Source organism: Vanderwaltozyma polyspora, genomic scaffold, assembly GCF_000150035.1.
Source record: "Vanderwaltozyma polyspora DSM 70294 KpolScaffold467 genomic scaffold, whole genome shotgun sequence".
Lineage (NCBI taxonomy): Eukaryota > Fungi > Ascomycota > Saccharomycetes > Saccharomycetales > Saccharomycetaceae > Vanderwaltozyma > Vanderwaltozyma polyspora.
Window position 1 is genome coordinate 17,967 of NW_001834615.1, and position 24,173 is coordinate 42,139.

The 24,173-nt window shown below is 32.4% G+C and overlaps 12 protein-coding genes and 2 non-coding genes across 14 annotated transcripts; 10 read left to right on the forward strand and 4 right to left on the reverse strand.

The window, feature by feature from the left end:
* Positions 1-213: 213 nt before the first annotated feature.
* On the forward strand, positions 214-1,899 carry ICL2 (methylisocitrate lyase ICL2; the record flags this gene model as incomplete). Its single annotated transcript, XM_001643303.1, has 1 exon — positions 214-1,899. One exon carries the CDS (start codon positions 214-216, stop codon positions 1,897-1,899), a length of 1,686 nt encoding a protein of 561 aa, XP_001643353.1.
* A 1,956-nt stretch (positions 1,900-3,855) lies between these two features.
* HAL1 (Hal1p) lies at positions 3,856-5,067 on the forward strand (the record flags this gene model as incomplete). Its single annotated transcript, XM_001643304.1, has 1 exon — positions 3,856-5,067. One exon carries the CDS (start codon positions 3,856-3,858, stop codon positions 5,065-5,067), a length of 1,212 nt encoding a protein of 403 aa, XP_001643354.1.
* Positions 5,068-5,184: 117 nt separating this feature from the next.
* Positions 5,185-6,264, reverse strand: YFH7 (Yfh7p; the record flags this gene model as incomplete). Its single annotated transcript, XM_001643305.1, has 1 exon — positions 5,185-6,264. The coding sequence occupies one exon, from the start codon at positions 6,262-6,264 to the stop codon at positions 5,185-5,187; it is 1,080 nt and encodes a 359-aa protein (XP_001643355.1).
* Positions 6,265-6,608: 344 nt separating this feature from the next.
* Positions 6,609-7,637, forward strand: AIM45 (Aim45p; the record flags this gene model as incomplete). The annotated part of the gene is made up of 1 exon (XM_001643306.1): positions 6,609-7,637. The coding sequence occupies one exon, from the start codon at positions 6,609-6,611 to the stop codon at positions 7,635-7,637; it is 1,029 nt and encodes a 342-aa protein (XP_001643356.1).
* Positions 7,638-8,227: 590 nt separating this feature from the next.
* On the forward strand, positions 8,228-10,462 carry Kpol_467p11 (uncharacterized protein; the record flags this gene model as incomplete). Its single annotated transcript, XM_001643307.1, has 1 exon — positions 8,228-10,462. The coding sequence occupies one exon, from the start codon at positions 8,228-8,230 to the stop codon at positions 10,460-10,462; it is 2,235 nt and encodes a 744-aa protein (XP_001643357.1).
* A 914-nt stretch (positions 10,463-11,376) lies between these two features.
* On the forward strand, positions 11,377-11,448 carry Kpol_467trna2. Its single transcript has one exon. It is a non-coding gene; the product is annotated as a tRNA-Arg (tRNA).
* A 24-nt stretch (positions 11,449-11,472) lies between these two features.
* Kpol_467trna3 lies at positions 11,473-11,544 on the forward strand. Its single transcript has one exon. It is a non-coding gene; the product is annotated as a tRNA-Asp (tRNA).
* Positions 11,545-12,261: 717 nt separating this feature from the next.
* Positions 12,262-14,091, forward strand: ABF1 (DNA-binding protein ABF1; the record flags this gene model as incomplete). Its single annotated transcript, XM_001643308.1, has 1 exon — positions 12,262-14,091. One exon carries the CDS (start codon positions 12,262-12,264, stop codon positions 14,089-14,091), a length of 1,830 nt encoding a protein of 609 aa, XP_001643358.1.
* Positions 14,092-14,997: 906 nt separating this feature from the next.
* ATP25 (Atp25p) lies at positions 14,998-16,884 on the forward strand (the record flags this gene model as incomplete). Its single annotated transcript, XM_001643309.1, has 1 exon — positions 14,998-16,884. One exon carries the CDS (start codon positions 14,998-15,000, stop codon positions 16,882-16,884), a length of 1,887 nt encoding a protein of 628 aa, XP_001643359.1.
* Positions 16,885-16,928: 44 nt separating this feature from the next.
* On the reverse strand, positions 16,929-17,861 carry KTI12 (Kti12p; the record flags this gene model as incomplete). Its single annotated transcript, XM_001643310.1, has 1 exon — positions 16,929-17,861. One exon carries the CDS (start codon positions 17,859-17,861, stop codon positions 16,929-16,931), a length of 933 nt encoding a protein of 310 aa, XP_001643360.1.
* Positions 17,862-18,175: 314 nt separating this feature from the next.
* MTG1 (putative GTPase MTG1) lies at positions 18,176-19,339 on the forward strand (the record flags this gene model as incomplete). The annotated part of the gene is made up of 1 exon (XM_001643311.1): positions 18,176-19,339. The coding sequence occupies one exon, from the start codon at positions 18,176-18,178 to the stop codon at positions 19,337-19,339; it is 1,164 nt and encodes a 387-aa protein (XP_001643361.1).
* Positions 19,340-19,588: 249 nt separating this feature from the next.
* Positions 19,589-20,488, reverse strand: SNZ1 (pyridoxine biosynthesis protein SNZ1; the record flags this gene model as incomplete). The annotated part of the gene is made up of 1 exon (XM_001643312.1): positions 19,589-20,488. The coding sequence occupies one exon, from the start codon at positions 20,486-20,488 to the stop codon at positions 19,589-19,591; it is 900 nt and encodes a 299-aa protein (XP_001643362.1).
* Positions 20,489-21,892: 1,404 nt separating this feature from the next.
* SNO1 (putative pyridoxal 5'-phosphate synthase) lies at positions 21,893-22,606 on the forward strand (the record flags this gene model as incomplete). The annotated part of the gene is made up of 1 exon (XM_001643313.1): positions 21,893-22,606. One exon carries the CDS (start codon positions 21,893-21,895, stop codon positions 22,604-22,606), a length of 714 nt encoding a protein of 237 aa, XP_001643363.1.
* Positions 22,607-22,763: 157 nt separating this feature from the next.
* Positions 22,764-24,113, reverse strand: CTF13 (Ctf13p; the record flags this gene model as incomplete). The annotated part of the gene is made up of 1 exon (XM_001643314.1): positions 22,764-24,113. One exon carries the CDS (start codon positions 24,111-24,113, stop codon positions 22,764-22,766), a length of 1,350 nt encoding a protein of 449 aa, XP_001643364.1.
* Between the last annotated feature and the right edge of the window lie 60 nt (positions 24,114-24,173).

Sequence of the window (24,173 nt, forward strand, 5' to 3'; positions counted from 1 at the left end):
ATATATATATATATATATATATACAAATATATCACAGATTTTGTATTGTCTACAGCTTCACTGAATTCTTGGAATTTAAATTAATAATAGGTTATTAGTTTAGATTTATATCTGCATCAACATAATTACATATTCGCATACAAATACAAATACAAATACAAATACAAATACACACACGCATATATATATAGATAGAGTGGACAGTACACCAGTATGAGCAAAATGTCAAAACTAATACTGACTAGAAGATTCAACCATACTACAAGTTACTCAAAGGATTTAGCTCAAATTGAAGCCTTCTTTAATAAAAAAAGATTTAAAAATGTTAAAAGACCATATAAATCAATAGATGTTTTAAAACATAGAGGTTCAATAAACTATCTACAAGAAAATGCCACTCCAGTATCTTCATTGATTTCAAGAAAACTATTCAATTTATTAGAGACTCATTTTAAAGAGAGGAAACCATTACATACTTTAGGTGTCCTAGACCCAGTCCAAATGTCACAATTAGCAAGATGTGAAAACATAAAAGTTGCTTACGTCTCAGGTTGGGCTTGCTCTGCAAATGCAAATGATAACGTTTCTCCAGATTTTGGTGACTACCCTTATGATACTGTACCAAATCAAGTCGGTAGAATATTTAATGCTCAATTAATGCATGACAAGAAATTACATTTACAAAATTTCAACTCAGGTCGTAACAACAACAGCGATAAAATCGATTACTTAAAACCAATTATTGCAGATGCTGATATGGGCCATGGTGGTATTACTACCGTAATGAAACTGGCAAAATTATTTGCTGAAAAGGGTGCATCCGCAATACATCTGGAAGATCAATTAGTTGGAAGTAAAAAATGTGGACATTTGGGTGGTACTGTAGTAGTGCCAACAAGTACACATTTACAAAGAATAATAGCAACAAGATTCCAATGGGATTTAATGGGTGCTGAAAATTTAGTTATTGCTAGAACTGATTCTTGTAATTCAAACTTAATCAGTAGTGATATCGACGCTAGAGACCATAAATTTATTAAAGGGATCGCTGTAGAAAATAATGATATCAGGCCAGTAAGTGAGGTTCTTTTAGAAGAAGAATTAAAACAAGAAAAGTATGGCCACAGTACTTCAAGTGACAGTTTGAACTCTATTGAACAAGAATGGTACAAAGAAAATAAATTACTGACATTTGATGAATATATGATCCAAACCCTGACAGATTCTGAGTATACCAACCTCATCAAAGAAAGATCAGAACTGCTAAAGAAATTAGGCAGACGTTACTTAAGTATATCTGAAATGAAGCAATTGGCAAATAAAATATCTCCAAGAAAGAACCTAACATTTAACTGGTATTACCCAAGAACTAAAGAAGGTCATTTCATGTTCAATGGCTGTTTAGAAGCGGCAATAGAGAGATCTTTATTATTTTCATATTATTCAGATTTAATTTGGTTAGAGACTAAAACTCCAAATCTATTGCAAGCCAAAAATTTTGCAATGACCATCCATGAAAAGAATCCAAACATTAAATTTGTCTATAATTTATCTCCAAGCTTTAATTGGGAAGCTCAAGGGTTTAACCAAGAAACATTAAAAAGTTTCATATGGGATTTAGCTAAACATGGATTTGTTCTGCAATTAGTATCATTGGCGGGTTTACATGCCAATGGATTAGGCACTTGGAAATTAGCCAAAGAGTTCCAATATGATGGTATGAAGGCATATGTTAATAACATTCAAAATGTAGAGAGACAAACGAATAGTGATATGTTGACGCATCAAAAATGGTCAGGAATTGATTATATAGAATCCATCTCTAACGTAATTCAAAATGGGCAATCTTCAATGACGTCTAGTACTTCAGGTAGTGGATTCACAGAAAAGCATTTCTAAGAAACAAAAAAAAGAAATACAAAAGTTTAGTCAGTAGTACATTTTCATTTGATCTGGTACTAATTTTATCAACAGGATAACCCAAGACTATAATTAGAGTATATCTATTTTATCTATCTATATTCCTAAACTAAATTTAATTATCTATACGTATATCTTGTATAATAAAAATATATAGTTCATTTTTTTTTATTCATTCATTTCCCAGTTATAACTACCATTGCTTGGTAGAATCCCAAATTTACAATAAAACAAGCCATAAGAAATCTAAAGATTCTCAACTATAGATAATGCTAAATTTGGAAATTAAAAAACCCATAAACAAGAAACTTAAGTTCCAATTATCGTTACGTTAAACTTCAAAATTCGAACTATAATTACATACAAAGAAACCATCAACTACGTCATATCTAATTCAATTTTAGGAAAGAAGTAGACAAGACAAGACAAATTCCAGACAAAGAGACAAGGTAAAGGACCCAGCCATCAAACAGGTCTTTACTTCTTATAAAATGATAGATAGTCCAAGAGGGAGAGAGGTGGTTAGTTCATCTTGTGATGCATTTATTGTTCGTTGTTGAAGTAAATACGAACTGAACTAGCTGAGAACTGAGAAGTGAGAGCTGGAGTCAGAGTTAAAGCTAGCTGAAACTTTTTGACATCAAGAGATTGCACTTGTTGTTAACGTTTGTTGCAGTTTAGTGTTATCTCAGAGGGAAATCTAACCCATTTTTCAATCGTCTGTAGACATAGTTACTATTATTATTTTGAAGATCTAGCTGTAGTTAGTTCTATTTGTAGTTATTCAGAGCAGAGTAGCCTTTATGCTTTGCTTTGCTATGCTATGCTTTGAACTAAAAAAATTCTGAACTATTCTTAACTACTAACTCATCTAAAATTTCAAACCAATGTTTGTTTGTCTGTTTCCATTACTGGAGAGAAATCAAGAGAAGTGAGTAAGGTTCAGTCGTGCCTAAAGTTTATATTTGATTGCTTGATTGCACTAAAATATCGTCAAATGATGTATTTACAACGACTACATAACATACATGGCGTGTTTTAAGTGAATACAGCGACTGTTTGATGGAGAGTGCTTTATATCTTGTTGCGTTCCCCTTGAAACTACGTAATTTTGGGAAGGTTTCTTAAGACTAAGCCAATTCGAAATGACGAGGAGATGGGTCCATTTATTGTTGCAATTATTTGTATATTTTGTTTGTTCGAAGTGTACTATTTATCATACCGATTGGATTTCTGAGAGAGAGAGAGAGAGAGAGAGAGAGCTTATTTGGAGTTTTTAATCCTATTTTGGCTATCTCAAGGATATCTATCATTTTTTTTTCGATCGAAACAGATGTTAAGGTTTCTTTTTAAGTTATGTTTTCTTGTAGCATATAACCGTTGTCAGTACTGCTTATTATCTTGTCCAGTATATTTTGGTTACCTAATTTGCTTATGTTTATTATATTATTGAGGAATAAATAGAAATGTAATCTCATGATAAAAAATTTTGATTTCGAATTCGAATTAGTTTGGGGTTGGTATCACCATCACTCTCATTTAAATAAGACATACTTGATTAATCAAAAAAAATAATATTTGGTACGGTAATTTATGCTTTTATCTATATATATATATATATATACATATGAATATGTTGTAGTTATTCCTATTCATTTTCTCTCACTCGAGTCCTAGTGTCTTAAAGCTATACTTATTAAGCCAGCCCAGTCTCCTTGGAACAAGGGATCAAGTTCTTATACTTCTTTTAAAGGTTACGTATTTTAGTTAAAGGGGAATCTGTAAGATATAAAATAAATATCTAGATCTCTCAATTTGAATTAATTATTGCTCTTTATTATTGCTGCTGTTCTAAAGACTAAATATAGGAAAAAGAAGCATTTACACCAATTCAAATCAGTACTGACATTAATCCTAAATTTATACTATTCAAAAATGTCAGATGAAGATGAAATATCAGGTAATGGGTATACTGTAATATCTTTAATTTGTAATCAAAATGATTCAAAGGTTTATAGAGTTGCAGATACACAGGATTATGAGAAAGAATATCTATTAAGATTAATCAAACAGAATATTGATCGAATTGACAAACAAAATATTTTAGATCAATTTATTACTGGTTCTAATAAATTAGGGTTGATTTATCCACTTCATCACTCCTTTGATGAAGAAGGTTCTGATTACTTTAGTTATTGTAACGATGACGAGACAGCATTTGGTTCTAAAATTCAAGCTCAATCTTTGGAATTCGATGAACACGAGAAATTCAATAAGTTAAACTATAGAAATAAAAACAGTAACTCACTTCCCAGAACTCCAGCTCCATCAGATTCGACACATAACAAAGCAATGCAAACCTCCAAACAATTACATAAGGAAATGTCCTCTCAAAAACATTTTGTTAGAACTCCATTGCCTAAAGGTCACACAAGTGAGAACTATTGTTGGAGCACTCATGAGAATATGATAAAATCAAAGTCGACAATAAGTTTTGGATCTGACAGAAGTACAGAAAGAGAGGAATACTTATTGGGCAGTGAAGAAGAAGAAGACGATGATGAAGACGACTTCTATGATGGAGATGAATATGAGGATGAAGATGAGGATGAGGATGAGGATGAGGATGATGAAGAGGAAGAGGAAGAGGAAGAGGAAGAGGAAGAGGAAGAAGAAGATGATGAGGAAGACTATAATATTGCAAATGAATTACAGTTGCCAACTGGAAAAATTGCAGGTCAATTACCATTAGTAACAACTCATTCATCCGATTACCAAAACAACACTTCCAATAATTCAATGCCTGATGATAGATGTCCATTGATTCCAATCTTAAAACATGGTGTTCCTGAAAATATAAATAATAGAGATCAATTAGATCAAGATGCATTTTCAGAAGGAAAACTTGTCAATGATTTCAATCATATAAATATCGAAAGTCCTCATATTAAGATTCAGCATAAAAATTCATTCAAAAATATTACAAGGACACCAATACCACAAGGCATCAATGTATGTGGAAATATGGATTACATTATCCCATCAGATCTCCAGAACGACAAAGATGTCGGTTGTTGTGATCTTCAACTAAAAATGGTAAAAAGTTCAGTATTACAAAGAAGACTCTCAAAAAATACTTCCCTATAGCATCACCATTTTGTTTAAATAGAACTAAAATTGCATTACTCTATAAAAGTCATTATATAGATGTTGATATAGACATAATATATTATATACCACTCTCCCAAACTAATTAACGATCCATTAGTCATTATGAATAGTTACAACGTCCTTTACATCAAGTGTATGCTGACGAATAGAACGTGCATTCAATAAATCGTTCACTTGGAATTTATCGATTCCTTCTTCAAACGTGTTAACCAATCCAGAATTTAAATGTCTCTTGGCGACTCTATCTTGAATCACAGCTTCATCAATATCAATATTCCAAATCAATAATGCGTCAGTTCCACTCAAAACTTGATATATTTTGGACCAGTTTTCTTGGTCATATAAAAGGTATAAACCTTCGAATATCATTATTCTTGTAAAGCCATTGATGCAATACTGATTACTGGTAGGATCCTTCAAGGAGTGATCAAACCCTGGTATATAAATATCCTGAACATCGGATGTGAATGTTTTTGCAAGTTTCTCCCAAACAGCATCAACATCATCGTTATCTGAATTTTGAAACCTTGATAAAGGTATCTTGGTATTAGACGTCTCAGCCAATAATTTACATAATTGTAGGAAATTATTACTATCGAACGTAGATGGAGAGCCCCTGCGTCTATGAGCATTAACAGGATCTTTAAAATTGTCTAAACATTTTCTAGTTAAATGAAACCCATCCATTGGTATAATTTGAGCAATATTGACGTCACATTTTTCCTTAGGCTTTGATAAATCATGATATGGAGAAACCTCTATAGCATTTGGTAACCCACCACGACCAATGACTTTTACATTGCCATTGACATTGCCATTGTCTCTACCATCATCTTGAAACTTGACACACTCAAAGTCAAGATCCTCTACAGATTGAGGAAGTATACCATCGTTAGAAGTCATATATTCGACTATGTTTCTCGAAACTTCCCTTATAGGTTCAGTAATATCCACAGGAAGAGGCTCAGAAACACCAGAAATCTCAATGTTACCACCATGCTCCTTCAAATACTCATGAAACATGGAGTTTAACCTCTCACATAGCTCATTGGCAATCGTTGACTTCCCAGATCCAGGTGGTCCTACTATAACCAAGGATATTCTATAATTTTTATCGACCCTATCAGCTAAAAGTTTCAAGGAATCACTAACTAACCCATCAATATCAAACATCAGCACAATAACAACCCAATTGAGTTCCTATATCCATCATAATGAGCACCACCTTCATTAAAAATAAATCCTTAGATTCAGTACAATTTTAATAATTTTTCACTGTTTTATAGAAAGTGACCTTATTAGATATCGAAAATATAAAGGCTTTTTAGATTAAAGAATGAAAAGTTTGATGATTCATTGATTAAATAGAGATAAAGTTGAATTGTATAATGGATTTGAGTCGATTGGAGCTCATCTGTAACCGGTAATCTAGTGTGCTTTGGTTAAATTGAAAATTTGGTAGTTTTATTCATTTATTTATTTATATTTTTGGTATTTTTTGTTATCCCTTTTTAAATATGTTAAGATCATTTGTTAAACAATCAGCAGGGATTAGAGGAAGAGTCAAATTTAATGTTCCAAGATTTGCTTCAACTTTGGCTTTTATAGAGACTACAAAGGAAGGTACTGTTTCTCCATCTTCTTTGAGTGCTTTATCTGCTGCTGAAAAGTTAGGTCAACCTGTAACTGCTTTGCTATTAGGTAATGAAGCTAAGAAAGCTGTTGATTATTTAAAGTCAAATTTAAAGTGTTCTAACTTGGAAAAAATTATTTTATCTTCTGATGAATCATTTGATAATTATCTTCCTGAAATAGTTTCACCAACAGTTGTAGACTTGTTGAAAAATGATAAATTTTCACATTTTGTAATCTCTAGTTCATCAGTTGGTAAAAATGTTTTACCTCGTATTTCTGCTCTGTTGGATTACCAACCAATTTGTGATATTACTGAAATTAAAGATCCAAACACATTTGTTAGACCAATATACGCCGGTAACATCATCTCTACTATCGAGTGTACTCAAGATAAAAAATTGATCAGTGTTAGAGCTTCAGCATTTGATAAAATCCCACAAGGTACAACGGAAAATGTTGAAGTCGAAGAAATCACTACTAATGCTTCAGAGCTTAAACCACAAATTGAATGGGTAAGTGCTAATATAGTTAAAAGCGACAGACCTGACTTGGGTACCGCTTCTAGAGTCATTGCAGGTGGTCGTGCTTTGAAAGATAAAGAAACTTTTGAAAATTTGTTAAACCCATTAGCTTCCAAATTGAATGCAGCCATTGGTGCCACAAGAGCTGCTGTTGATACAGGGTTCTGTGACAACTCCTTGCAAGTTGGTCAAACCGGTAAAGTCGTTGCTCCAGAATTATACATTGCAGTCGGTGTTTCTGGTGCAATTCAGCATCTAGCAGGTATGAAGAATTCCAAAGTAATAGTTGCGATCAATAATGATCCAGATGCTCCAATCTTCAAAGCATCAGATATTGGAATTGTAGGTGACTTATACGAAATTATTCCTGAATTAACTGAAAAATTATAATTCCTTTACGAACTAATTCATCTATTTGACAAAAAGGTATTCCTCTGTTGCTCAATGAGAGAATTGGTAAGAAGACCCCAAAGATACCATCACGTATCAATAATCTTGTAAATTAGCCTCCACAATTAATATATATATATCCCAATTTTATAATAAATTCGTCAAAATAAACGTCTATTGACCATGTTTAATTACTGTCATCTCATGTTATTGGTCCATCATGATGTTTCTGTCAGGTCTCTCTCTGCCTTACAAAACATGGATCGCGTAGTAAAAAATTGGTATAAATACAATGAGGTATCGAATGGATTCAATAAATTTAAAGATGTAACTTTATGTTAAGATTAAAGCAAGAAAAGTATATTTGTATGAACATTTGAAGCTAATACTGGTAGATTTGGTATCTCTGTGGTAAGGGTATACGTTTTGGTAATCTTTTGTTTTATGATTTCATTGGATTTAGAATATATTTTTGTTAAAAAAGGTGTAATCATCTAGTATCCCTAATTGTTCGATTAATATATTACAATAATAAGACTCCATATGAAATAGGAAGGTAGCATTTAAAGTGAGTAATATCAAGAATAAGTATGAGTGATCGTAATAATTTGCTATTGAATAATGGGAGTAGAGCGAATTATCAAAGCACTAAGATTCTACATAAAGATGATATAGTGAGAAGGAATCCTCTAGTGAGGACGTTAAGCAACAACAACAACAACAACAACAACAACAACAACAATGTTCCACTGAACAATAATGCTTTAACAAATGATTTAGAGGCCGTTATTGGCTCAACAAGACAACCGGAAATGACTAGGAAGTTGAGGTTTTGGTCTCTTGTACCATATTATTTGCCGTGTTTCTCTTGGATTCCTCAATATACTTGGTTCAAGCTAATAAGTGACTTCCTAGCTGGAATCTCGCTAGCTTCATTCCAAATTCCTCTAGCATTATCATACGCTACTTCAATAGCTCATGTGGAACCGTTATGTGGGTTATATTCTTTAGCTATAACTCCATTTATTTATGCAGTATTTGGATCTGTTCCACAGATGATAGTTGGTCCTGAAAGTGCTATTTCATTAGTTGTTGGCCAGTCTGTAGAATTATTAAAGTCTCATGATAGTGCATTGGAGATTATTAATATATCGGTGGTTTTAACTTTTATTAGTGGTGCCGCTTTGTTAATATTGGGAATATTAAGATTAGGGTTTCTAGGTAATGTTTTAAGCCGTTCTTTATTAAGAGGCTTTATTAGTTCAATCGGGTTAGTAATGATAATTGATTCTTTAATCACAGAATTAAAATTAAATAAACTTTTAGCAGGTCTAAAGGTTCATTGTCATACTTCATTCGAGAAAGTTCAATTTTTAATCAAATATGCACCAACAAATTATCATAAACCAACTGCACTTCTAAGTGCTATAGCATTTGTCACGCTATTTTCAATTAGACTATTAAAGAAAAGATGGATGGCTAAGCATAGGTGGTTAGCTTTTATTCCTGAAATCTTAATGGTGGTGATCATCAGTATTTATTTGTCTGCGACATGGGAATTTAAAAAACAGTATGGCATTTTAATTGTAGGAGACTTCAATACTCATGCCATTGATAAATTAAAAAATCCTATTTCAAAGGAAAATAGAAAGATTATGCCACAGCTACTTAATACGGGGGTTCTGATTTCACTACTAGGATTTTTTGAATCAATGACTGCATCCAAGTCATTAGGGACTACTTATGATTTGGCAATTTCTTCAAATAGAGAACTAGTTGCCTTGGGAAGTATGAATGTTATAGCATCACTCTTTGGTGCCTTGCCATCATTTGGTGGTTATGGAAGATCTAAGATTAATGCATTTTCTGGTTCCAAAACGGTAATGTCCGGAGTTTTTATGGGTTCCGTGACATTGATTACAATCCGATATCTACTACCATTGATTCATTACATTCCATTATGTATTTTATCTGTTATTACATCCATTGTTGGAATAAGCTTACTTGAAGAAGCTCCATCAGAGTTAAAATTTCATTTTAGATGCAAAGGGTATGATGAATTATTTGTATTTGCTATTACAGTTTTAGCAACATTGCTTTATTCTGTAGAGATGGGTATTTGTATTGGGTGTGGGTATTCTATTATTAGTATTGTTAAGCATTCTGCAAAATCAAGAATTCAGATTTTAGGTAGGGTTCAAGGAACACGAGAATTTGCGAATATTGATGAATATTTAGATAGTGACCCAATTGGTGATATTGAAACAAACAAATTTGTGTTGGAAGAAATTGAAGGCTGTTTGATAGTGAAGATTCCTGAGCCACTTACGTTTACTAATACAGATGATTTGAAGGAACGCTTAAATAGATTAGAAAGGTTTGGATCTGTTAAAGCACATCCAGGTGGACCTGGAGGGCGTTCTAAAGATTATACTAAATGTGTCATCTTTGATTTACATGGAATGACATCAATTGATTCCTCGGCAACACAAATATTTTTTGATATAGTAGCCACTTATAAAAAAAGAAAAGTCAAGGTATTTCTAGCTAGAGTATTACAAAGCAAACAGATACGAGAGCGATTAGAGAAGAGTGGAGTTACCTCTATGGTTATACATACAAACGAAGTTACACATATGATGCCAATTTCAAAGGGTACGACTAATAATGGCTTAATGAATGTTGAAAACTCTCCATATTTCAACACTATAGACGATACATTGAATGTGATTGAGAGTATTGATAATGGTGGCCAAACTAATGAAGAGATAAGTATTGCTGAGAGTTTACTATCTGCTACATTTGTGAATTCAAATATTGTATAAAAATAAAACATTATATTATTTTTTCTTTCTTTTTTTTTTTTACTTTTTTACGTAATTTATTATTAATATCATTAATATTATTATGGTTAATTTCTAATTGTTTGCTCATTCTATCATCATCGTTCTTTTATCAGTTGACTGTTTTCCAACTTATTTCAACGTTGTAAGCAGAGCTGTGCAAATAAAAGGGCAAGAAGGAGTTACAGCTGCATAGAATATGGCAATGACTTTTTTCTTTCTTGTAATCTAAATATAGCTACATATATATTAATAGTTTAAATTTCATGTGTGTAGTATTAAATTATTTACCACTTTTTCAAGAATAAATGTGACTTCAGAAGAGAAAGCGTTGTTTTATTTATGTGGAGGATGGAATGGTGTTATAAACCAGCTTTTTGAAGTGTCAGCAATGACAAAAAGAAGACGTCAAATACCAGATTGTTTTGGTAAGAAGATGTGAAGAATAATACGTTTATGCCTCCATATTCATCAGTTAATTCCAGTTGGGAGGGTGTCTTTTAAAAATCTATTGTGATTAAATGTTGAGACGTCGCCAAGGCAATAAAAATTAAGCGAACTAGATTTTAGTTTATCCACTGTTTAATTCTTCAAGATAAGTGTCTAGCAATTTAGAACAATGTGTTGGAAGCCGAATATTTACGGTTGCAATTTTATTTAAGAGCTGTTATTGTCTTAGAAGGAGAAGTGGAAAAACTTCTCAATCTAATGATCATATATAACCAATACAAGATGTTGAACTTGTAGAACAATATTGTAGGACAAGTACTATAAATTTTATGAAATGTGCCTTGTTTTATTCTTATTAGAGGTTCTCATCTCCTTTCTACGCCAATTTCTGGTACCAAATCTCCTGGTTTGTAGAAAAGAAAATTACCCAAATTTCAAGAAATTAAGCTCGCGTGGCGTAATGGCAACGCGTCTGACTTCTAATCAGAAGATTGTGGGTTCGACCCCCACCGTGAGTGCTTTGTTTCTTCATCTCTTCAAATTCCGCGATAGTTTAATGGTCAGAATGGGCGCTTGTCGCGTGCCAGATCGGGGTTCAATTCCCCGTCGCGGAGTAGTTTTTTTTGATTTCATTTTCTCCCTTTATTTAACAAACAGAGAAAGGATAGTTAGTATAATATACCTGTGTTAAAGCTTTCCCTAAGAGTTACCCTCCTTTCCCGCGCAGTTAATACACACCTCTACACCGCACACACTCACACCAACCCCCTTTTCCCTTCCCCCCGTCCTAAAGGAAGAAAATTCACCAACAGCACTATTTGTACATCACCAGCTACGAACACCCAATTTTCTCTGTTCCCAATTTTTCACCATACAATTCTTTTCTCTCTCCCCAGTCTTCTTTATCATCATCAACTAAACTGAACAACCAGAACTTATAACCATCGACGTTGTTTTTTATGTTTTTAGTCTTTTGTTTTTTTTCACCGTAATTTTTTATTTAAAATGGTATATTTGGTTTTGTATTTCATTTTTGGTTCATATATATATTGTTTTATCATTTAAGACTAAATCCCATCTAACGAAAGAATCACTTTTGTTTACCTTTATTTGCATTATACTACAATTAAAGGATACCCACATCTCATCTCATCTCATCTCACTTCATACCATCCTGTTTTATCACTTCACTTCTGCCACAAGAATAGATTGGACTGGACTATTCTTCTGCGATCCAAGACTAATCATATTTGTGATTGATCTTTTCATCCTTTGTTATTATATCAACTTTAAACACTGTAGTGCTAGTGTTACTGGTCGGATTCACTGCAATGACAAATTTATACGAGTATAAACATCCCATCATAAATAAATACCTGGCTACAGGCTCAGAGGACGGAACTGGTAGGAAGTTTCCTACTTTGGAGGCTTGGTACAATGTCGTTAATGACTACGAATTCCAAGCTAGATGCCCAATTATTTTAAAAAATTCACACAGAAATAAGCATTTCACTTTTGCTTGCCATTTAAAGACTTGTAAATTTAAAATTTTAGTTAGTTACTGTGGTAATAACAGTAACAACAACAACAACAACAACAATAACAACAACAACACCTCCCACTCAAACCAAAATATTGGCACCGGTACTGGTACTGGCACCGATTCAAACAACAACAACAATATAGATTTCCAATCTCAATTGGACGGTTTGAATGTCGTACAGAACTTACACCACCAACATCAAGTAGGCGATGAAGACGACGAAGACGACGTAACTAAAAATGTTATTGTAGATGTTAAAGATGAAAATATAGACCACAATGGCAACTCCAATAATATTAATGACAACAGAACTAATAGTAATGAAATTAAAAAAGATACTAACAACAGTAACAATGACGAAAACGTAGAGGATGAAAATGAAAATGATAGTAGAGATCACAACGACGAAAAACCTACTACTAATACAACTACTTCAACTTCCACCGCCTCCACTAAATATGAAGATTCAGGTGCTGCTGAAGATGATGACGTTAGTGCTGCTATCGCCGCCGCTGTCGCCGCAGTACACGATTCTGCCACTGCTGTTGCCACAATAGATGAAAGCAAATCAGCTACAAGTAACAACACATCTCCAAACTCAACTACAAACTCATCAAACGACAACCATCAATTGAGTATCAATGGCAACTCTTCTCAATTCCATGATGATCACTCAAACGTTTTAGCTCATGCTATGGAAGATGATCAAAAATCAGACCATACTTTAAGAGGCCCATTTATGGTAACTAAAATCGATCCTTACCATAATCATCCTCTAGAATCAAATTTAACCTTGGCAAAATTCGTATTGACTAAAATACCAAGAATTTTGCAACATGATTTGAATTTCGACCAAATCTTACAAGATTTGTGTAATGAAGAAGACAACACCGTTGCTAAATTTAGGGTCTCTCAATACGTAGAGGAATCCGGTATTCAAGATATCTTGAAAGAACGTTATGGTTTAACCGATGTCGATTTAGATAAGAAGTTAATAGCCCAAATCGCAAGACGCGTCACTACTTACAAGGCAAGATTCGTCCTAAAGAAGAAGAAAAACGGAGACTATGGCATTCCAGGTGCAGAGAACGTCTTGATTAATAATCATCCTCAACCTCGTTATTCAAGAGCAGCTAATATCGAAACTAATTTGCCTCCAAATGTCGAACCTACTTCTACTGGTAACGATAATCAACTATCTGTTTTGGAAGAAGAAAGACAATTACATTCCGCCTTCTCTGAAGTCAGAGAAGCACAAGCAGCTGCAAGAGCAGCTATGGGTGATGTTTCAGATTTCAAAAGACCAATTCAAATGGTTGAACAATCAATTGATGAGGATGATAACCAAGATGAGGAAGATACTCCAAGAAAACGTAGCAGAAATGATTTATTGAAATTAAATCAAATGAATTCAATGGTGAACGATGACGGTAACTTAGTTTCTCTAGAAGATGCAGCTGATGACAAACTACCACATGAAGTTGCAGAACAATTAAGATTGTTATCTTCTCATTTCAAAGAAGTTGAAGCTCAACAGCAAAATGATGAAAATGCAAATAAAATCATTAAAGATGATATACCCGATGAAAATATCCAACCTGAATTAAGAGGACAATAGATTTTTAAACTATATCTCTAATTGTATATTAGTGAAGATGGATAAATTCAAAATCTATTAAAAGCCAATTGAAATAAAATCAAAAAAAATAAAAATAAAATGAAATCTATATAAAAAAGCCCAATAATGAACAAAAATATGAACAGAAAATTGAATATCAAATTTAAAAGAGGAATCTAATCCCTTTTTTAGGATTTAATCAGTTTAACGTTTGAAATTTGTGGTTCAATAATTTTTTATTCTTGTAATTTTCCTTTTTGGTTTAATTGATTTTAATATCCTAAGGAACAAGAAGGAAAAATCTACACAATATGTATTATTTTAAAATTTATATCTAAATATAAGATTATTTCATCACTTCTATAGTTGTAATTGTTAAACTTTATTTATAATCTATTCTATTTTACTTCATTGTATATTGATGATAACCCAACTTGATCAACGACAGACTTGATAAAAGTCAACGAAAACTAGTGATCATCTCGAAAGATAATAATTGTGGGATAATTGAAATAATACTAATATTGATAAAAACGATACAGAAACAAGCTAGAGGGTCCAACATAGAATATTACTTGAGCTTGGTAACAGACACTGTCTCATGATCTCTTTCCCAAGAAGTGAAATATTTGATCACGAGATTCTTGGACAGCACCAGGGTAGGGTAAGCACTCCAGAGTAGAACCTACACCATGTAATATGACTTTCTCCAGATGTAATTGAAAATTCATAAGTGCAATCACGTGATAGTTTATAGAACTTTTCAACAAAGCATATCTAATTTATATTGATCTTGAATAAAAGCTAAGTACCTTTTACTATATAAAAAATTACAGAAATACTTTTGAATAGGTTTAAAAAGTCGATTGCAGCCCAATATTGAACTACATTAGAGAAGATTAAGGCATGCTTCGTTTGAAATTTAATTCAACAAGGAGGCTAACGGCCTTGGCAACTAAACACAAGCCTTCTTCGGGTATATATTCATTTCATCTTCAAAATAAATTTATTCAATCCCAACGATTCCAATCCACAACCAATGACTTTAACACTAATGCAATTAATTCGGATAGTAAGAATTTAGAAGAACTAGACGTCAATAAAACTGTTTCTAGTGCACCACAACCTTGGTATTTGACGATGGTTAAGCGTGAGAAATTAGTCGAAAATAATACGATTCTAGAGGATCAAGTTGTAAAATACCCTGAAAATAGTCCAGGCTCGTTAATATCAATAATCGAAATGTTAAAAACAGAATTAGGTTTGACAGATATTCTAATTTTCGATTTAAGGGAAAAAGAAACCAATAACGAGTATAATTATCCAACTGCGGCTGCCAAAATTAGTGATTTTATGGTTTTAAGCACTGCACAATCTACAAAACATTGTGAAAAATGTTTTGTTGAGTTGAACAAAATGATGAAACAAAAATTCAATTCTATTGCATCAGTTGAAGGAAATATAAATTCGAATGATGAAAGAAAGAAACAGAAAAGACTAGCAAGAAAGAGAAACCTGGAAAGATCATCGTTGGCTAAGAATCCAACAACGTCAACCTCTAGAGATTCTTGGTATTTAGTGGATTGTCATCTTGATAATATATTTGTTAATATCTTAACCAAAAATAGAAGAAAAGAATTAAATTTAGAGGAACTATATGCACCAAAAGAAGAAAGGGAAAAATACCGTTATGACAATTCTAGAAGTGATTTAGAATTATCCGACGAGTATTCCTCTGGGAATAATATACTTTCTGGCCTACGAAAAATAGCGTTACAAAGAAGAAGGGCTTATTCTACATTGGCCAACCCTTCACAACTTTCTCCAGATATAGCATTTGATATATTAAAAGGACTAAATAAAGACAACTTACACATCAAACTGAAAGAACTAGATCAGCTCAAATCAGCCTCATCCTTAACTGATATTGATACATTAAATTTTCTCAGTTCAGCGGCAAAACAGCTTTCTAATAAACAAGAAAAGAAAGTATACTTTAAAGGACTTCAAAAAATGTTTGAATCTCAATGGCCCTTAATTATACCGAGAACAAATAGTGATGAGTTTTGGTCAGCTAGGTCAAATTTTTACAAAAGCTGTTTTGAATTGAATCCTCAACAATTTAGCTTGAAAGATTATTTTATCAATTGTCTTTTGATCAAGAGGGTCTCTGGATTCAAGGTAGAAGAAAAAGATTTAATTAATTTTTTTAATATTCTGTCTAGCTCCCTTTTGAGCAATGAGAAAAGCAATTACTGGAACCTAATAAAGTCAAATAATCTAGTAGTCTCCGCATTGAATTTAATTGATGATGAACGTATAATAAAAAACTCCCAGTTCATAGATACATTATTAAATACTATGATAATTGATGAAAATAAGCATTCAAGAGCATTATATGAAATAGTTGATTATCTTGTATATAACTCGGAAAGAAGCAATAAAGCTTTAGAGATTCCTATGATCACTATAATAATTAACGCGTTATGCAGAGTTCAAAATTGGTCAAAGTTATGGCAATTCTGGGATATATTAGGGAAGAATGCTAATTATAGAAACGATTTTAGACCTTGGGCTGAATACCTTAGATTAATTAACAAAAACGGTAATGAAACTGTACATAGAAAAATCATTGAAGATGGTCAATTATTATGGATTGTTCGTAATGATGTGCCATTGACCAAGGAATTAACCGATCAATTATCTAAGTTCTTTTCACTCTCCAATGATGAGGGAATAGAAACTGATACTGTTAAAGAGTTAATTCTAAATGCAAAACCATCTCCTGTATAAACTTTCAATATAAATTATAAATATTCTATAATATATAATTACAACTAATCATTCAAATTTTTATTTAAATAATCGGCAAACATATGTACAATTCTATCCCTTTCCATGTCTCTTAATTTGTTTAAATTTACAAATTGTCTTTTTAATCTTTGTAATTGAGCAAGAGTAACTCCATTAACTGGTAAATCCACGTAACTGCATCTGTCATCATTAATGTCAGTGACACCTTCAGAAACAATTACTCTTGAAGTCGAATTATTACCAATAGATTGTGCTATTTTGATCTCTTCCATTATCTTTTTAACCACTAATGTTGCTTCTCTATCTAATACTTGAATAAAGTTTGTTTGAGAAGCTGGTTTTAATATGGTTACACTATTTGGTTTTTGAAACGAACGACTCAAAGGATCACGAGTGTTCAACGAATTACCAGTATTGAAAATTGCACTACTGATATCTTCAATATAGTCTTTCATAGAATCTTCATTCGACAAAACAGGGAACAATGGGGAGTCCCAACGACTTTGAGCATTTGGTTCTTCATAACGCTGTATCAGTTGATCCAACAACTCATTATCCCATGAATTACTTGATGACTTATTCCAATCATAAATTACATCAACTGGACACATTACATGGATTAAACAAAATGTGGTAGAGCAATTTTTAACTTCACAATGAAGTTGGTAACGAAATCCTTTAATATAGTTTAATGAATCTACAATGACAATATTATTCTTAGATAGATCTCTCTTAACAGCTGATATTATCTCTGAACGTAATTTACGTTCATCTTGAGATGTAATGTAATCATTATGTTGAATACCTAAACTTTCATCTGAATGATACACAATAGAGTATTTTTTATTCTTTAAAGCAGGTGTATTCTCAATTTTATCTTCTAATAAAGAAATTAATTCCTTAGCTTTAGTAGTTTTCCCAGAGCTTGGGTATCCTGTAAACAAAATAAGAGGCATCGAACCAAATTTCCAGAAACAAACTTTGCTGAGACTTCACTTATCACTTAGATATCAAGAATATAATGTGCCGTGAATAATACAATAACCATTTACTACACATTTCATCCCTTTGTTCTTATTCAATATTTTAAAATTTTTCATAAACTTTACTATTGAAAGCGCATCTCATCGCTTATTGAAACTTTTTCGATATTAAAAATGTCAATATATAATGATGGTTAAAGTAATACTGACTACTTATTAAATGTGAAGTTTATTAAAACATTGTTCAGATGACTGGATGAATGAGGAATCTGTTGCAATAATTTAGGATGAAAATGATTAGAAGAGGTTATTCCAATTTAGCCGGTGGGTTTATCCCAAGATTTGAGTTTCCAAATTATAATATTACTACAACTGACTTCAAAGGACATCAGATGAAAGCAGTTCAAAGGTTTAAACGGATGTTACCACAGCTGAATTTAATATTAGAACTAAGAGATCTGAGAGCTCCATTGAGTACTAGAAACCCGTTATTTGATCAATTGCTCTTAGGGAAACACAATAATAGCACATTACAGAAGCTTGTCGTTTACACTAAGAAAGATACGATGATATCAGAGAATCATAAAGAGAATGAGAGAATAATCAACAAATTGAAAGTGTGGCATGGTGAACTTAATGAAAAATTCATGGTTATTAATTGTAAAAACAATAAAGATGTTACCAATTTGATGAAGATTATTAAATGGACAAAACATGTTACAGAGGAAAATAGTAACGTATTACCAATGGGTTATAAAGTTTTGATAAGTGGGATGCCAAATGTTGGGAAATCAACTTTGGTTAACTCATTAAGAGGTCTTTCAGGTGTGAAAAGAACTGACAAAAAAAAACAAAAAGTGGCCAGAACTGGTGGAGAGGCTGGTATAACTAGATCTACGAGTGAAGTAATTAGGATTTCAAATGATCCTGGGAAATCAGATATATACTTGATCGATACACCAGGTATTGGCCTTCCAGGAAGATTAACCCATTCAACGAATAAAATGATAGTATTATCCTTATGTGGTTGTGTGAAAAGTAGTTTGATAGATCCCGTAATTCAAGCTGATTATTTGTTATATTTAATGAATTTACAAAATGCTCAAGGTTTAGAAAGGTATCCCAAGGAATCAGAGTATCCTACAAATAATGTGACACAAGTCCTTAAAAGGGTAGCCAATCCATTAGGTTTCAAATCAGGTGGAGCTCAATTCGACGAAAAACTTGCAAATATTGCGTCACAATGGGTAAACACCTGGAGACAACATAGGAAAGGAGATATTGGAATCTTTTTTGATCCAGAGATTTTATTGGAGTCAAATGATTTTAAATATAAGGATTACATTCTCTCAGAGGCAGAAAAATTGAGAAGTTTTTATGAAAGTATTAATGGAACTGCTAGAAAAAATCCAATGCATAATAACATCAATCAACTATTTGTTGATCAATAGATATCCAGTAGATAATAATGAAAATAGATTAGGAATTATAAGAAGTTAGGTACTAATACTTGTATATAGATGTATTATTATTACTTTAACATGACAGCATTTATTTAATATATTAAATAAATTGGTATTATTTTTATAACTATATCAACATGACAAATATTTTTCTCTTTTATCAAGTTTATATTCCATTATATGCATTATTTAAGTCTATGCAATTTTCAAATGAGGTTTATACGTTAATACAGGAATTTACCATCCAATTTCAGATAATCTGACACCTTTGCTAGCGTCGGTAGCTCTGTTAATGGATTCAATGGAGACACCTCCCATCAAGTCACCTAAATCTCTGGAGACTTCTAATAACTTGGCAGGATCGTTGTAGTGAGTAGTAGCTTCGACGATGGCACGAGCTAACTTTGGTGGGTTTGAAGATTTAAAGATACCAGAACCAACAAAGACACCGTCACAACCCAATTGCATTAATAATGCAGCGTCTGCAGGAGTAGCGACACCACCAGCAGCAAAATTAACAACAGGTAGTCTACCGTCATCAATAACTTTTTGTAAGAGTTCTACAGGGACTCTGAATTCATCAGCTTTTGCTTTCAATTGATCAGCAGATAAATTGTTAGCTTTCAAATCTTTAATTTGATTACAAATAGTATTGATATGTTTAACAGCTTCTGAGACATCACCAGTACCTGCTTCACCCTTAGTACGTATCATGGCAGCACCTTCATTAATTCTTCTTAGAGCTTCACTTAAATCTTTGGCCCCACAGACAAATAATGTTTTAAATTGTAGCTTATCGATGTGATGAGTCCAATCAGCAGGAGTTAAAACTTCACTTTCATCGATACAATCAACCTCCAAAGCTTCTAATATTTGAGCTTCGACGAAATGACCAATACGAACCTTTGCCATTACAGGAATAGAGACACTTTCCATAATTTCTTTAATCATTTTTGGATCAGACATTCTACAAACTTGACCAGACTTTCTCATATCAGCAGGGATACGTTCTAAAGCCATAACAGCACAAGCACCAGCTTGTTCAGCGATCTTAGCTTGTTCAGCATTTACGACATCCATGATGACACCACCTTTTAACATTTGAGCAAAACCTGATTTAATCTTGAAGTCAGACATTATTAATGATTGAGTATTTTAATTATGTGTGAATAGTATAATGAATATAAGTAAGACTGTGATATGAGAAAGATGATTAACTCCTTATCCTACTGAAATATGGAATTGAACTCAATTGATCTTTTGCTTTATTTCAAAGTATTGCTAGTTTGAAATGGAAATATCTAGCCATATCTTTCAACAATACGAGAATAATCTACAATTGCTAATATATATATATATATATATATATATATACCTCAATGGATCAATGAGTAAGATTGACAAAACACCACAACCAGAGGAATCATATAGACGTCAACGAACAATTCAAAAAGCTGCTGATGGTGACGATGATACATAGTAAATTACTCATCAGACAAGGCACTAAAACAAGTACAGCAAAATATAGCCTATGTATGAAATGGTAATGCAATACCCAGTTAAGATGAATTTTCAGATGTCAATATCAGCAAGAACAGGATTTATAAAGTACGTTTCCCTAAGGAAGAAAGATAAATTCGATGTATAAAGCAGGGGCTCGCTAACTTATTCCATAATTAATTAACTAAAAATCAAGACCAAATCGCCAAGATCAAACCAAACCAAACCAAACCAAACCGAAGGAAATCAAGCTCAAAGAGACGTCGACTAAGGATAGAGAAACGAACCATTATAAGGTATTATAATCATAATACCTTATAATAAACTAAAACCTATTCCTCTAAGACAGTTCGAAATATTATAGCAAAACTACATCCTCCCAAAAAAAGCCTCTATACCTCAAGTGACAAGAAAGGAAATTACTAGCCTTCACCCTTCAAGAAAGTGGAAGCAAACCGACAAATGTATATAGCAATCAAGAAGAAGAGAAACGCATTACCACTACCACCACAGTTAAGTGAGAATATCACATTTTTATAAATCTCAATCAACCAACTATCCTGTCCAATGCAATCCTAACCTACCCATGTCATGTATCAAGACACCTAACTGCAAGAAAACATAACCCCCCCCTCTCTCTCTAATTTAACCTCTTATGACTCTGGAACTACTTAATAACAACTACAACTACAACTACAACTAGTAAGATTATAGTAAGAAATACAGACGAGATATAGGACCTTACCATATAAGAATGGAATTATTCAGCGAAAATAGAAGAAGTTATACCTGACAAGGCACTTAGTTCACCAAGTACCCACCACTACCACCATTGATCACATAGCGTTATAAATATTATATTTAAATGATACAGATATCTTGAATAATAAGAACCAATTGGAAACCCATCCAACCTCACCAACCAAGTTTCGAAATCGAAAGAACAAACAAGCAAAAGAAATACTTGTTGGTCGATTGATTGATTGATTGCTTCCAAGAAAGGTAAACTAGTTAAAGTTTTGAGAAATACTAATTTGTAAGATGACGTATATTGGTGTATTGGCATTACAAGGTGCGTTTATTGAACATATCGAAAGGTTACAAGAGTGTATCAAAGAATACGATAATTACGATTTAGATGAAGATATTAATATCATTAGTGTTAGAACCCCTGAAGAGCTTGAGAAATGCAAAGCATTGATAATTCCTGGGGGTGAATCTACTTCTATGTCATTAATTGCCCAAAGAACCGGTTTTTTACCATTTTTAAGAGATTTTGTTAATGATTCCAGTAAAGCCATTTGGGGAACTTGTGCAGGCTTAATCTTCTTGAGTGAGACTGTTCAAGGTGACGGTGGTGGTAGTGGAGGTTCTCCTTTAACTGCTTTCGATCCAACTTCCAGATCGAATTTGGTCGAACCGTTAAACTTAGTTAAAGTCAGGGTTAAGCGCAATGCCTTTGGTAGACAAGCTCAATCTTTCACTAAAATCTGTGATTTTTCATCATTTATTCCAAATTGTACTGATTTCCCTGCTACTTTTATTAGAGCTCCTGTCATCGAAGAAATTATAGATGCTGATAGAGTTAAGACTTTATACACTCTACCAAACCCTTCTTCTGCAACTGGAGAGCTGATTGTAGCTGCCAAACAGGATGACAACGTTTTGGTTACTGCATTCCATCCTGAGTTAGCTGAAAATGATATAAGATTTCATGATTATTTCATTAGAGAGTATGTACTAAAAAATTTGTAAATAAATTATTGCATTCATCTTGAAGAGAGATAAATAACATAGTTCAATAGAGAGATAATAAAGAAAGCAAATATATATAAATGTGAGTGAGACTGGCCTATGGTAAATAATTTTGGGTTTTTAGGACTTTTTTTTTATGTACCAAAATTATCCAGACCTAAACAATATAAATTTCTTGAAGATTTTTAACTTGGAAAATTTTTATCCTTCTACTATTAATCATTGTTTCTGGTACGATTATTAATCTATCGCTAACCTGTTGAATATTCGAGAGAAATATGTAATTTAATAGTTTACATTTTGTTTGAGTTATCAATTTCAATCTATTGACCGTATCTTTATCAATTACCTGTTTGTTCAGAACAGACACTTTTACATTTGGATTGATCTTTAATTTGGCCTTTACTACATTGTCAGAATTCCACATTGAATTTCTAATGTTTTTTTCAACAGAATAGAATAGATAATCCATTATTTCCCACCATACTAGCTTGTTTGCATTTTTAATTATAATCTTCTTACAATAGTATGGTAATATAATTTGATTTAAATCTATATCTCCAGTGTGATCTAATATTATCTCTTTTAAATTTTCCCATCTACTGAAATCTGCAATCCTATTTAAAGTAATATTAGGGATCCATTTAACTTCGATCGAATTTATCCTCTTTCTAGTTAACGAGTTTATGATTTTGCCAGGGTTATCTCTTGCCCCATGCAAATTTATTAAAGTTTGAAATAAACTTTCATTTTTAACACTTAACTTCTTTAAATTTTTCATTAAATCTATATTTTGTAATATCATCGTTATAGTTGGAGATGAAAGTCTGGTCTTATAATCTATTACCTTATTTGAGAGCTTTTTCTTGTTGTCATTATTACTGCTATGATCAATTAGAACCCCATAATTTTCATCATCTTCAAGATAAAGAGTTAATTCATTAACAATGTTAAACAATTCCTTTTTCTTTAAATGGTGAATACAATTTTTAACACCTCTTGACTTCAAATATTCTAAATTAAATCTAATATTTATCGTTGCCTGATCCTGATCAAGCAATTGATTACAATCAAGAATCCATTTAGTATATTCTTTTGGAGTATACCATACTTGTAACAAGCAATTTTTATCGAAGAATCCCATTCGAAATTTATTATCCAAATAAATCATATCTAGGGATCCTAGTAGATCACCTTCATATGCATGGTTGATTCTCAGACAATCCAAAATTATAGAATCATACCTCAACCATATAGCATACTCTAACCAATCGTCCATTAGCATAGGTAAATAATCAAACATGGTAAAATAAGGCTTGAAAATAGACTTCAGAGCATTTATTATATCATAATTCTTCTTGGAGTCTTCTAATTTGACCTTCGTTTCGTCATTTAGAGTTAAAACATTAGAAGTTGAAGGACTAATTTCAGTTAATCTTGAGTCTAACTGAAAATAAACATTTTTACGTATATCAACCGGCAATGAAAGAAATTTTACCACATCCATAACACATCTCAATCACCACAACCTTCTAAAATATATCAACACTTCTATTAATTCGAATAG